The sequence below is a fragment of the Camelus dromedarius genome, chromosome 28 (assembly GCF_036321535.1).
Source record: "Camelus dromedarius isolate mCamDro1 chromosome 28, mCamDro1.pat, whole genome shotgun sequence".
In the NCBI taxonomy this organism is placed as follows: domain Eukaryota; kingdom Metazoa; phylum Chordata; class Mammalia; order Artiodactyla; family Camelidae; genus Camelus; species Camelus dromedarius.
In genome coordinates this window covers 27,376,263-27,390,714 of record NC_087463.1, presented here as the reverse complement: position 1 = coordinate 27,390,714, position 14,452 = coordinate 27,376,263, and the positions used below count along the sequence as shown (strand labels likewise).

Below are 14,452 nucleotides of genomic sequence, written 5' to 3'. Positions count from 1 at the left end.
CCCAGTAAGATAGATTCCAGAAGTAATTAAAGGTCTTTCAAAATCACAGTGGTACCCGCTCGGCCTAAGAACAGGAAGGCCTGGTTCTGATCAATGCTTCCCACCAGCTAGGGCCCAGCTGGGTGGCAGGACTTGACTGCTGGGGACGCGACGGGCTCCGTATCAGGACCTCGCCCCAGCCCCGAGCCCCAAGATTCATGCGTGACAGGTGTCGAGCACCCACCAAGGGCAGGAAGGAGCCGCAGCCCCAGGCCAGCAAACAAGGGGCAGCTGTGGGGCCCGAGGTGGGTCTGTGAGCTGGTCTGTTATTTTGGTGCTGGTGAGGGGAGCGTGGGGGGGGGCACGTGTGCTAGGCCCGCCCGCAGAGCCCCCAGCTTCGTTTTCCCTCATGGACTGGCGGTGGGCACTGCTGGCCTCATTCTACACATGAGGAAACCAGGTCTCTGTGACTCCAAAGGCCGTGCAGAACATGCTCCAGGGTCCTGCCCGTTAAAAAGGCACAGGTCAGCCCCCAAAAGACACAGTCTTGTGCAAGGCCCCCATGTTCGCACAGGAGCTGGGGTCTGGCCCGCCCACGCTGCCCAGCAACCAGAGCTCCTGCAGCGTCACGGGGCCGGGGGAAGGCGCCTGGGAGCCCTTGGCCTCACCTGGAAAATCCAAGACTCTAACACGAGCAGAGGCTTCATCGGTGCTGCTGCAGCCAGAAACTTACAATCCTAACTGGAAATCGTGCAAATTCGATGGATGTAGGCCTGAGAATCCAACAGTCGGGGCCAGCGGAGGCCAGGATGACCAGGCCCCTCAGGGCACCTCGGTCTAGGCAGGGAGGAGGCCTCTGTGTGTCCCTCAGCCCGAGTCCACTCCACTGGGCTCTAATCACTGTCCGAGTGGGAGGCCTTCCAACCCGGGGAACCCCCTCCTCAGACTGTCTGGCAGATTCCAGGACAACTTTCACTTGAAAATCCTCTAGTCAATGGCCAACCTAAATTCAGGTTCCCTCAGGGGACAACTGAACTGGCCGCCGCCCTCCCAGCTCCTTCCCGTCTGCTGTTTCCGTTCCGAGTCCATTTCAGCACGGTGCTAAGACACAGCCCGCTGGTTCTCCCTGAGAACAGCTTCGGAGAACTGGAGCGCATGACCAGCGAGAGCCGGGCAGACACGTGTGTGTGCTGAGCATGCGTCTGCTCGGGCGAGAGAAGTGCCAAGTCACGGGCAGAGCCAGGAGCCCCCCATCCCAAATGCCAGGTTGCTTCTGAGTGCATCCCACAGCCATCGGGGGGTGGGGTGGGGAGGGGAGTCGTCCTCATCCAGGAAGTTCCAAGATGCGTTTATCGGTTTCCTGGGCCGTGGCCGACGGAGGCAGTTCTCAGATGAAGCTGCAGGTTGTCAGTGTCACAGGGCCGGGGGAAGGGGCCCGTGAGCCAAGGGCTTCCGCACGAGGTCGGCCTGGCAGGGCTGGCTTGGGGCGGGGGCACAGGTCCCGGGTGGGTAACAGTCTTCCAGGGGCTGCTCCAGGCCCTCCGAGCGTCTGCCCACTTCAGAGCACCCTCCCCGGAGGGGTACGCGTCTCCAGTCTGAAAGTCCAGCTCACTGTATTCATTCTGTGCTGTCTTATACATTCTGTTGATCTAAGTAAAAAGACTGTATCTAAAATCTAATGGTTCATGAAGAATGGGGCGTGGGGCGTGTAAGCCTCATGTGAAGGACCAACTCAGGAAACAAGGCCAGGAACATGTGCTGGGGTGGGAGCGCGGAGTCTGGGGGAGGCCTGAAGACCTGCCTGAGGCCACGCTCGGTCTGCAAAGCCTAGAACAGGCTCCTCCCCAGGGCAGCAGGTCAAGATCCAACGACTAAGAACCAGGGCCGTCCTCTGGGGGTCTGCGCCACAGGGCCTGCACCCTGCAGGAGCCCTCAGCCGGCTCCAGACGAGAGCCTGGGGCCAACGGAAGTCACATCTTTTCCTCGAATCCTCACGAGGTTCTCCTGCCAGTGAAATGGGGGTGACGGAATACCACAGCAAGAGGGGGCCCTCGACCCGCCTTCCACACCCAATTCCCGCCCCGCGGGGCTGCGCGCTCATGTGTGCGCACACATCAGGGGCCAGGCGCCGACAGTGGCCATCACGGATGTGCCAGCTTTGCGGACGCTGGCTGAAGGGGACACAGATCTCTGAGCAACTTGCTGTGACTCTGGAATTCTTTCAAATAAGAGGTTTTTAAAACTGTTTGCGTGCTTGGTAATAAGGATCCAAACTGCGTTCCCGCTGCTCCCATCTGAAGATGAGGAGGCCTCTGAGCCCGAATCCCCGCCCGGCGGAGCAGCGGGAGCAGTCAGGGCCAAGTGCCCGCGGCTCACCCTGGGCCAAGGCTGAAGGGTGATGCCGGCTCCACGGCCCCCCGCCGGGCCCCCGGGAGCGCTCGCCTTGTTGAGGACCAGGAAGCGAGACAGGCCTCCTGGGCACAAGCGTGGGCGAGGCCTCCGTGGGGAGAACTCCCGGTTTGAGTCACCCCGTCCCCAGAGCTGCTCCCCCTCCATTTCCCACGAGAAAGCCTCTGTTTCTTATTGAATCTGTTTCCTTCATGCAAGAAAGGGGTAAAGGACTTTTTCAAGCTGAGCTCACAGCCCGGAGACCACCCACGCACTGGGCTCCCAAACCAGAGATGTTCTCAGCTGCTCGGGTCCCCAGGCCCGTCCACGCCCTTCCACCCTGCTGCCCAGCAGCCCCGCGCTGACCCCTGGGAGCCCTTCCTCTCCACTGGCTGCGGCGGACGCCTGCTCAGTGCTGCCCCTGGCATCTGTGCGTCCAGCCTGGTCTTTCCCGTGTGCACAGGGTTTCATAAACGGCCCTCCTCACTGCAGCAGCAGCTGTGCAGAAGCAGCACCGGAGAGGGTAGGGTGTTTGCCAGACTGCAGCTCTGACCTCTGCACCACGAGTCCCCTACGCCCTTCCCGATTCCAACCAACGCCAACCCCGGTCCGGCACCAGGAACATCAGCCTGCGTGACAGGCTCCACCTGTGCAGCCTGAGCGCCCCAGCTCAGGGCAGCGCCGACCACAGAGACTGGAGACCGTTCACGCCAACTCAGAACCAAGGTCCTGGCAGCGAGCTTCAACTAACAGCAGGGCTCAGGGCCCCGGGAGAGCCTCGTCTCAGTCCCTACCACCCTCCGTGAGTCCCGATGGCCAGTGAACGGGGCAGGCCTCAGGCCTCTCCACTTGGAGCTGAAAATCTCGTTTAAACCATTTCGCCAACCACCACACACCAGAGACGCCACCAGGTGCGGTGGAGGGACGTGCGCCCATCACTTGCCTAGATCCCAGCAAGGCCCGGGGTCTCCACCAGCCTGAGGAAAAGCAGGGAACTCCTGGGACAGAGGCGTGCCCCATGGGACACGGGGAACCGCCGAGCCCCCTACAGCTGTGTGCGCAGGAGGCAGACACCGTGCACCAGAATGACCGAGAGGAACGGGGCCAGAACTCGACAACCGCCAAGAAAATAACACAGCATCGGGGATCCGAACACTCACTTGTTCGGTTAAGGGGTCATTTCAAGGCACTTGTTAGCTTCCTAGCATGGGCTCTACTGGCGTCACAACTAGTTTCTTAAACGAGTGCCTATCTTTGGAAGACGCACACAGTGTCGATGGATAAGATTGAGTGAGGTCTGAGATTCTGCTGCAAAGTAACCGGCTGTGGGTCGGGGTGAGGCCAGCTGACCCCGAGTTAATCGGCCAGGTTAGGGGTGAGCATGGGGACCCGCGACTCGTCTTGGACTCTGTACAAGTTTGGTTTTCTGTAACACGAGTGAAAGCCCAAAAGCCGTTTTCACGAGCAGTCCCAGGGACGCGTGCCACAGCCATCCGTCCCCATGACGCTCCGGTCAGGGAGCTGCCGGGGAGCCAGTTTTCTTTTTGCTTATCTACATTGAAAAACGGTGAAGGATATTAGCTGTAAACCGCCAAAATAACCCATTTTCCCACCTTCCGCCCTTGCCCTGGGAGCTCAGCGACTGTTCTGAGCCGGAGGCAGCGACTTCGGGAAAGTGGCTTCACCCAGCCTGAGGCCCCTCCGCCAGCCTCCTTCCTCAGAAAGGCCGGGCTCACCCCACACTGAGAACCAACATGCACCCCAGCCCCACCGCCCAGGCGGCCGCGCACGGGGCCTCCGCCAGCCCCTCTGGCTGAAGCTCTCCTCACGTGGACAGGCGCTGGGTGGGGGGCAGCGCCTCTGTTCAGACGGTCTGGGTAGAACCCTTTCGCTTCTGCGCCTCCTGAGAGCTGGGCCCACGTGGACTCACCACTTAGGAAAAGCTGGTCGGTGCTCTTCCGGGACTCTCACACCTCTACAGCAGCTGAAGCTACAGACTCTGCCCTTGGCAGGCCTCGAATCCGCCCAAGGAGAGACACCAGAGCTTCAGGGGAAGGACGTTACCCACGTTTGAAAGGAACACGTTCTCCCAGAGTCGGAGCCAGGGCCTTCTGTCACTTGCTTTGTTTTGTTTTTTCCCTCTGATTTTAAAAAAGGCCGTCAGCTCAGTTCTGGGCTGTTACGCAGGGTCTCTGGGCCCCCAGAGGCCCGTGGAGCAGGGGCTGCGCCCAGGACCACCCAGCTCACCCAACGGCCGCCCACTCTCCAGCCGTGGCCCCTGACACCGCCGGCCAAGCCCTGGGGGAGACGGTTCCTCCCACTCAAGGGGGCCGGCCCTTCTGCGGGGCGGCCAGGGGCCATGGGGAGAGGCCAGGTGGGTGCGCCGGGCAAAGCCGGGTTTCTCGGCTGATAATCCCATGGGGTTTGAAGGGCCTGTGGGTTCCTGCCACCCACCCTGCTGTCAGTAGTGCCACCGCGGGTACCCCTCCAGGTGTCATGTCCTGGGGGCCCCTCCCACCCTCCAGGGAACACCTCTCAGGGAGGGGCTGGCCGCTGTCCAGGATGGGTCTTTAGAAAACTCCTTCAGACCCAGCCTTTCACTCCTGGTGAGTCTGGACGGCACGGGTGGGGCTGAGGGGAGAGGCTGCAGGCAGGACTTCGTGCCCAGAGAGGCTGGGAGTCTCGGGCTGTCACACCCGACTGTGGGACTGGCCCCTCTGCGCTGTCACTCAGGATGGCGCTGACAGGGCCCAGGGGCAGGAGCTGCGCGGGGCGAGGCGCCGACGCACCCAGGGGCTGGGAGGTGCTTTACGGAGACGTTGGGTTGGGTAAACAGCTGGAGGAGGGACGTCTGGGCAGCACAAGGGAAGGAGGCCAGCGAGGCGAGAGGAGGGACCACTGCCCGCCCTCGGGGTGCCGTGCGGACGGAGCACCCGCCTGTCCGCCGCTGACAGCGTGGAGCTCGGGGCCCTCCAGGGGCCCCGTCGGGGCCTGACTGGTCCCTGGGGGTTGGGGCCCAGATGGGGTCAAGCACTGGGGCGTGCTCAGCAGGGGAGGGTGGCCTGGGGAGCCCACCTGCTCAGGCTCCCCACTTGTGGGAGTCCTGCCAGGCCTGCATCTGGTCAGGAATTCCACTCAAACTCGATCACAAGCCTGACTTTCAGAATAAGCCTGGCAAGGCCACCATTGAGGGATTCTTTTTCTTATAATGGCGGCTCAGGAATTTCATAAGAATTCATTGCTTTCAGTGGCTCCACCAGCAGAGCGTGGAGAGCTCCAAGGAGGCAGAGACTTCCTTCCAGCTCTCTGGAAAATCCCCGTCATCCTTGCTCTGCACCCCCTCCATAAAAAACCACTCCACTTCCACGTAAGCTGCTCAGGCCCCGCCATCCCAGACTGGCTTCCCGACGGCTCCCGCCACCCCACACCTGGGATGGGGGAGCCGGGCAGCACCCAGGCAGACGGGGCCCAGCCCCTCTCCCCAGAGTGGATGGCTCTCTGGGGGTCTCCTCCACGAGGGCAGAACCCCGGTGCTCCTCTCACGCAGCGGTGCGGGCCGCCCAGGAGGACAGGCCCCCTCCTAAGAGCTCCCTGACCACACACACGGCGAAGGCGTGTCTGAGGGCCCCAGGCGTCCCCACGATTCAGCGTGAGGGGCCGGCTCACGGGACGGGACGAGCTCTTGTCTGGGGGTCCAGCTGAGACGGACAGGCAGCTGCTTTGGGGGAGCTTCTCTCCCCGACCCAAGGTCGGGGACCTGCACTCGCAGCCGGTTCCTCCGCCCGCAGGGCCCGGGACTGTCTGGACGAGGGAGGAAACTGCCGTCCCCTCGTGCTTATCTCTGGGAGTAGGACAAAGAGTGCTGGGAAGGGCCCATGCCTGTCACACGCCCAGGGGAGGGAGGGGGAGGGGGGAGTGGGGAGGGAGGGAGGGACGGACGATGGGTTAATGGGCGGGCGGAAGGACAAACGATGGATGATGGGTGGACGATGAGTGGGTGGATGGATGGGTGGAAGGACAAACGGATGGATGATGGATGGACGATGGGTTAATGGGCGGGCGGAAGGACAAACGATGGATGATGGATGCATGATGGGTGGATGATGGGTGGGTGGGTGGCTGGGTGAATGAGTGGGAGGATGGACGGATGGACGGAAGAAGAGGCAAGGCAGGAAGGGAGAAAGAACAGATGGATGAAGGATCGTACCCTGGGTGAGGAACCCCATGGGAAAACTCTGCTGCTCCCCTGACCTTCACACTACAGGGGGCAGATTCCAGCATGTTTGTGACAGTGACTTCAGGCCCAAATGCTGTCTCAGGTGCCACTGGAGCCTGCTGCCAGTCAGTCGTTGCAGAGATGAAGGCTCAGGGCGAGAACACTCCGGCTGCCAAGGATGGCTCAGAATCGCCGAGTAACGCAGGACGGGGCACAAGCTAGTCCTGAAAGCGGCATTCCGATGTACTTTCCACCACAGAACCACCAGGACAGTCAGCGGGCGACCCCCAGAGCTCACCCCTCCTCTGTTTAGTTTTAATATGGTGCCCACAGAAAAGCCCAGAGAGTCTTTAAATAGTAGCCATTCGGTTTCCAAATTCGAAGTTTAAAACAGACTTCAGTGGCTCAGGACATAATAAATACAGTTGCTCTCGAGTCAGCCACAGGGACATGTCTGAGGCAGCACGTGGCTCCCAAGGACCAGGGGAACGCAGGAGCTAGGGAGGGTCTCGCTGCAACAGCTCAGATCCTGACGCCCGCTGTTCGCAGCAGAGCCCGTCCTCGGGCCCGAGGAGATCCCGTGCCCGACAGGCGCAGCCAGCTGGGTGCTGCCCCCTCGTCGCTGTGGTCTCTGGCCACCGCCAGCGAGTGACCACCATGCCCCCTCACCACACACGCATCTCCGCCGCCTCACCCCCTCCTTGTAACCCCTGACTCAAGATAAAGCAGTGAGACCTCAGGGCCACCTCCAGGCGTGTGTCCGGCCCCTGTGACGCACCCCGGCGGAGTCACTGGGGCCTCCTGGCCTTGGAGCCCTGCAGTGACCATGCACGCGTCACTAGACCTCACGGCTCCCCGCTCTTTGATTGTGCGTCCAGGAACTTCCACATGCCTCAGTGTCCTCGTCTGTAAGATGGGGCTTATGCCCGCACTCCGTCTCCCACAGCCGTGGGCTTGCTGGCCCGGTGCCCGGTCCCTGCGTCTGGACGGCCCTAATGAGCTTTGGGCTCGGGGAAAACAGAGCAGCACCTCAGTGTGGCTGCCCTGCGGGTGGCCATACTCACCTGCGGGAGGTGACTCTCAAGAGAAAAGCAGGCATTTCCAGAGGCCCCGAGGACCCTCCGAGGCACTGGGAGGTCGGAGCATAATTAATGCAACGCTCTGGGCTCCAGGGGTGTGAGGCACCAAGCTCTAGACGGCTCCTCTCCACAAAACCTCCCTCACGTGAGGGGCAGGCGGGGCGCGAAGGGGCACCAGAGCACAGACGGACTCAGATGGGAAATCTCGGGGAAAAACAGCACCGAAGTCTCTTTCTTCACTCAAAATCAGCTACTGCCGCAGGTCAACCCCGGCTTCCAGAAGGTGCTTCAGAACCATCCATTGAAGAAACAAACCCATCATGACATGAATACGTTTTTGCTCATGAACCAAGAAACAATTGGCAAATAAGGCCCACTAACTTGCACAGAAGGTCTAGTTTTAAGTGTGGACAATCACCGTCCCCCCACCACAATGATGTGTGTGAGCCCCAACGGGACCGTTACCTGGTCCCAGCCGGCCCAGGTGTGTGGCAGGTGTGTGGGGCCCCAGACGAGCTCGGAACACACCTGCCCCAGAGGAAAACGTCTGAGCAGAAATCAGCTCTGTTTTGTCTGTGGTCACTGGCGCGTGTCGCCGCTGGACGCTTCCTCCCGGCCGAGGCTCAACAGTCTGGGAAATCTCCAGGTCGGAGACACAGGAAGGCCCGGGCTGGTGCCTGAGACACCTGAGTGCAGCCCCGCCCCCACATGCCCTGGGGTGGACAGAGGGGCCTGTGCAGGACCAGGCCAGGCGTGACCAGTCTTGGATTATCCCACAAAACCAGCCAGCATTTCAGATCTCAGTGGCTTGATGTGAAAATCTGTGTGCAAAGCCACCAAGATGCAAATTATTGTATCGGCTCCAGGAACACAAAAGGATCTGAGTTTCTCTTTCTCTTCTTCATGGCCAATAATTACAGACATCCACAGAATAACATCAAAAAGAGAAACAGGGGCCCACGTCCCCCGCACCTCGGGGCCGCTCCCTCCACTGCAAACCCACATCTTAGCTGAAGCCGGGACTTGAAGCACCTTTTACAGCGTCAACTGCGACTCTGGGAACCAGGGGGAGGCTGCTCCGTGAGCTGCAGGGGGTCTGCGTCTCTAAGACCACGTGCTCCTGCGGCGAGGGGCCCACCAGCAGAAACGCAGAGCCCCGGCTGCCCTGGGGACTGAATCCACCTGCAAAAGCCTCTGGGAGAGGCTGCGGTCAAGGTCAGACCTCTGTCTGCTGGGTTCCCACCTCCCCCAGCGGCGTGTCAGCACCTGGCCCAGGACACGTATGTCGTAGGAAGGTTTCAGGCTCCCCTGGAGCCCCCCCACGGCCCGCCCCCCCTATTTGAGGGAAGTCTGTTCGGGGCTCCTGGGAGCAAAGGCCCACGAGGGGCAGCTCCAGGGCAGCTGGTCGCGGGCGAGAGTCCAGCTCTACCCACTGTGAACGGGGCCTGAACGGGTGGCCCGGAGGCTGAGCACAGGCCCTGCGAGTGCTCGGGTGGAGCAGAGACCCGCTGCGATTCCACAGGCTCCCCGCTAGCTGGCTTCTCTTTTAAAGCTCAGTCTCAGAGAGCTTCCTTTTGTGACGTCAAACAGAAAAGCAACCCATGAGCGAAACGCCCGGTGCCAGGGGGTTGCTGTGGGCTGGGGGCTTGGGGCCGGCGGGGGCTGGCAGGGGCTGGGGGCTGGCCCGGCGGAAGCCCCCAGCGCAGGCGGCCCAGGGCCGGGGCCGCCCGGGAGGAGTGACGCGCTAGGGTTGGTCACCAGCCTCCAGCTTTACCTAATCTGATTCCAAATGGGGATAAACTCTGAAACGGGCAGATGCAGCGCAGCTGGGGTCAGCGACGGTTCCGTCAGGCTTCTGGAGCTAACGCTTACGCGCGGCATAAGAGTCATGAACGTCACTCAGATCATCAGTCGCAGCCAAAACCTGGAATAAGCGGTTCAGACATGCAGGCCTCGGGTCCCTGAACCAAGCGGACCCGGCGCCCCCGTCCCTGTGCCGCCCTCGCCCCCGGGAGTCTACTACTTCCCAAGTCTTCCCTCAAAAGAGCGCGCGCCGCGGCGGGCAGTTAATCCGGCCAGCGTGCTGTTGCGGTCACAAGCCTCTTCTTAAGACGCTCTGCCTTCCAAACCCAGCTCCCTTTAAGTCCACACCCTCATGGACTTTGCCTCTTTAAAGACAATTCAGAGATTATGCTGGACCCAGATCGCCAACGACGCTAAAACCTCAAAAGCTGACACTTTACGCAAGCCAGTTCACAGGACGGACTGCGAGGGCCCTGACAGGCGCTCTGGTATGTTCAGCTCCACAGACACTTAAGCTTTAGCTCCTCTGGGTCAGCATGAAGTCCTCTAAAAGCCACCATCTGAGAACCACCACCCAGAAACAACCCCACCGGCGAGGGTTCTTCTGCCCCAGGCGCGCTGGGCTCCTGCCCCCGGCCTTGCTGGCAGGGGCCCTCCACTCTCACCGCCTCCGGCCACTCCCACCGTGCGGACGTGGTGACTGTGGGCGCTGCCTGTGACTGTCGCCGGCAGAATTAGTCATTCTCACCCGCAGCCTGGAGCACAGTGGGAAGAGGACCCTCTCCATTCTGAAGAGGCTGTGGCCGGACTCCAATGCAGAACAGAGAGCACCTAAAACCCTGATCTGGGGGCTCTAGCGTTTCCTGAGCTCCAAGGCAGGAACACCGTTCTTAAGCCCCAAAATAAGTCTAAACTCTGAAACTATTCACTCCTGTGCAACACTGCTGCTGCTTTCACAAACACAGCTTCTGTGGCAAGAACTCAGCATCGTCCTGTGACGCCTGGGGGCCTGTCGGACCGCTCTGCACCGAGGGGCGTGTCACACACGCTGTCCAGGCAGAAAGACCCCCAAGGGGAAATGGTCCCACAACACCGAGGCCCCTGGGGAGGGGGGCCAGCACTGCACACTCCTCATGAGAAAGTTCCTCCCCCCTCAGGACAGAGCTAGCAGTGCGCGGCGGTGCTGCACCCAGGCAAGGGGACTGGACTCGTCCCGATAAATTCTCCACCCCAGACGCCAGAGGCCGTCCAACACTCGCACCTCAGCTGTGTGGCCCGGGCGCCCGCTGGTGTCCCCTGGGCTGGCCCCCCTCCTCGGGCACACGCAGCAGCAGCCGTGGGAAGAAGTCGGTCACCGGCCCCAATGGGTCAAGCAGCTGACCCCGCTCTTCCCCCGAGCACCTGGACGGGATCACATGGAAACGTACCACCACTGGGGACCAGGAGACGTGTTCTGGCGTGGAACCAAAACAGTGGAAAAAGCTGACTTCAGCCCCCAGGGGGAAGGGTGGTGCATCCACGAGGTCTGTTTGCCTGAACTCACGGGAGTGCTGGGGGCATCACCCCTCACTCAGGGCTCACAGCCAAGGCAGGAAGAGGCAGAGTCACTCGGCCCCAAGGCCATCGCCCAGACCCCGGGGTAAAGATGCCTGGTGTGCAGAGGACAACTCGCCAGAAACACCCGTGTTCCCGCAGGCTCCCGGCAGCCAGGGGCCTGGAAGGAGGAGGCACCAGGGTCCCACCCACCCCAACACCAGGTGTCACAAGCTGAACTGGCCCCGCCGAACGTCCCAGGTCGGAGTCCCCAGCCGGGACCTCAGAAGGCGACCGTGCTTGGATTCAGGGTCTTCACAGGGGCCACTAAATTAAGTCGTGGCCAGGGGCTGGCACCCCCGTAACCACACAGAAAGGCGGTGTGGCTCCGCGAGATGTGTGGGGACTGAGCGTCCGCATGTTTGTCGTGGCAGCCCCTGCAGACGCGGGGGTCCACCTGAACTTCCGCCCCCCTTGTCCCAAACCTGCAGGCCAGAGTCGTCGCCGCGGCAGCAGTCACTACCTCACTCTCTCTGACGTAGGTTCACCCAAGTCTCTTCATCAGCCACGGGGACCTTCGTGGTCACGAACATGCAGAAGGTTACGGACTGCGTGTGAGTCTGTGCTTGAGGTCAGCTTTCAAATATTCTTTTTTATTTAAATAAAAGTTATGAAGAGGTACAGCTTGCAGAAACAGCTCCCACACGTTTTAAACGCCTCTAAGTGGGTTTTTTAATTCCCACGTTGATGAATGAAATCCAGGTTCATAGATAGGTTTGTTTTGAGAGTAACTTTGAATACACCAGCTTCTCAAACAACAGAAATGAGGACACACCCTGATGCCAGCCAGGGAGGAGTCAGCGGTAAGTCCTGCTTTCTCCCTGCCCTTGACGCCTACACACGCGGCAGAAAGCGAGTGTTCAGCAGTTGATCAACTGTCAGTTCTCATGCTCTTTCTTTGCCACAAACCTCTAGAACGGCTTAGCTAAGCTCATTTGGCGCCGAGAATTAAATCGGCCACCTGTGGCTCTGAGTCCACCGTGTGCAGGTTAGCCGTGGGGACAGAGGGTCTGGGCGGGAGGGAGCGAGCTCTGCGGTGAGTGGCTTGCTGACGCGCTGTCCTCGGTCCCGGCACGACCGCCAGACACCAGCAGGGCCTGCTCCCCGCCTCGCCCCCAGAATGCCCCCTAACAAAGAGGAGCAGGAAAACAGAGCGCTAAGCCTCAAATACCCGAAACCACAGGCAGAAGCACAGGTGCCCGGCACACGCCTCCTCGCGGGGGCGGCCCGGCCCGCGACAGAGGCCCCGGAGGGCGGCGTGCAGGCTATGTCCGACAGAAGCCCTGCAGCAGAAAGCGCTCTGCAGGGGGCATTAGCGGCCACCTGTTGGGAAAGCTGTTTAGTTAAAAATAAAAACCCCAGGCTGAGTAAGTGGACCCAGCGGAGCACCAGCAGCCACGACGCCGTTGGAAGAAAACCCAACAGCCCCAGACGAGGGTTCGGAGGTGCCGAGCTCACAGCCAGGCGGCGGGCGTCTCCGGGGGGTTGGAGGGGGAGGCCGTGTTGTTCCAAACGCGGCAGGGCTGGCGGCTCTGGGGAGTCGCTGAGCCGAGGCCCCATCTGTGCCGACGAGGACGAGGACGGCAATTAGGCGGGGAGGGGTGGGGGTAGGGGGCAGAACCACAGACAGGCGCCGGGCTCCACCGAAAACAGAAACCTCGCACGTGTCTGAAAACCCGTTACGGGCAGACTCCTGTCCCCGAAGCCCTGACCCCAGCACCTCCGAACAGGGCCTCACGTGGAGACGGCCTTCAGAAAGCAGAGAATCGGTGAAGGAGAGGTCTTCAGGGGGGCCCGCCCCTGACACGCCTGGGTGCCTCCAGAAAGGAGGTCAGACTCAGACACCAGACACGGCAGGAGGAAGCCGCGGGCGCCAAGGCGGACAGCAAACCCCGAGCGGAAGCAGAGAGCCCTTCCCCCCAAGGAGGAACCGGCCCTGCCGGCCTCCAGGCCCTGACAGCCGGCTCTGCGGCACGGCCCAGCTCACCTGGCATAGGAGGTGGGCGAGCGCGGCCGGGCCCACGGGTACGGGTGCTGCGGCACCGACAGGTACTGGTCACAGAAGGCGCCCTTGCGGATGTGCTGGAAGGACGAGAACTCCTCAGGCGGGAAGTCGGACGTGGGTGGCGTGGTGCCCAGGTCCTCGCCGGCCGGCTCCACCTTGAGTGCCACCGAGGGAGAGTGGTCCAGGGCGGTCTTGCGGGCCTTGACTGGGACGCCGTCGCCCAGGTCCAGGCTGCCGTCGGTGCTCAGGGCGTTGATGGCAGCCACGATGGCCGAGCTCGTGTACTGCGTGGTGTTGCCCAGCCACGTGTCGTCAGTGACGCTGACCCGCGGCGAGCTGTGCGGGGACGGCGTGGGCGAGTGGTGGGGGGAGCAGGACAGCTGCCGGCCATTGAGGCCGTGCTTCCTCTTGTTGCAGGGGGACGGGGGCCTGGACGTGCGGGCACCCAGCCAGCTCTCCTCGGTGATGCTGGTGCGGGGCGAGGTGGAGGGCGAGTGCCGTGGGGACCCGAGCAGGCTGCAGGCCCCCAGGCCGCGGGGAAAGCCCTCCTCGGGGTCTGTGGTCTTGGGGGACACGCAGGGGGACTGCCAGGGGGACGTCTGCGGGGACGCGTACGGGTAGGAGAAGCTGGACTCGTAGGACGAGGCCTCGGAGTTGCAGCTGCGGGAGGACAGGCTGCTGGCTGGGCTCAGGCACGAGGGGTCCCGGTAGGCCTCCAGGCTGGGCAGGTTCAGGGTGGCCGTGGACGGGGGCCGCTTGGAGCTGGGCAGGACGTCCTCCACCTCCACGTCATGGAAAAACTGGCTGCCGCTGTGGTGCAGCCCCAGGTACGAGGTGATCTCAATGCGGGGGCTCTCCAGAGCCGGCGCCCCGTTGGGCCTGACGTTGCCCGAAGCGAGAAAGTAGCCTGAGGGCCCGCCGTCCACAGCTCCTCCGTACCCCGAGGGGTGACTCGCGGACGCAGCGGCTGAGACGCCCGGGGCCGAGGTCTGCAGGTCATGGCATGGGGCTGGCAGCGAGGGGTGGGCCACAGTGAGGGGCAGGCCAGGCGCGATGTTGGAGGAGACATAGCTGTAATGCTCTGGAAGGAAAAGGGAGGGATGAGCGGCTGGTCCCCAGACACAAACCACAGGCTTAGGAACCCAGGATCGGGGACCTGCCCCACCCCGCTACCCGTGGGCAGGGGCCCTGCGGGGTCGCTCAGCTCCTGCTGCCCCAACGGGAGGCAGCTCGAGCCCCTCCCCAGGCCCTCCTCGCTCTCCACACCAGGGCTTCCCTCTGCCCCAGCGTCCCCCCGCCCAAGGCCGTACCACTGGTCGGCCCCTTACTTTCTTCTGCTCTTTACTCAAAACCTGCCCCCGCCAGCCACCCTCTCAAAATCCCAGTCCC

At 62.1% G+C, this 14,452-nt stretch overlaps 1 protein-coding gene across 7 annotated transcripts in view; it reads right to left on the bottom strand.

Annotated features, from left to right (window-relative positions):
• NFATC1 (nuclear factor of activated T cells 1) overlaps window positions 1–14,452 on the bottom strand; it is a 90,064-nt gene that overhangs the window by 62,232 nt on the left and 13,380 nt on the right. For all 7 annotated transcript variants that reach the window (XM_064480460.1, XM_064480462.1, XM_031441711.2 and 4 more), the window contains exon 2: window positions 13,046–14,144. In XM_064480460.1, coding sequence (XP_064336530.1) covers window positions 13,046–14,144 — 1,099 coding nt within the window. The remainder of the gene's footprint in view (window positions 1–13,045; window positions 14,145–14,452) is intronic.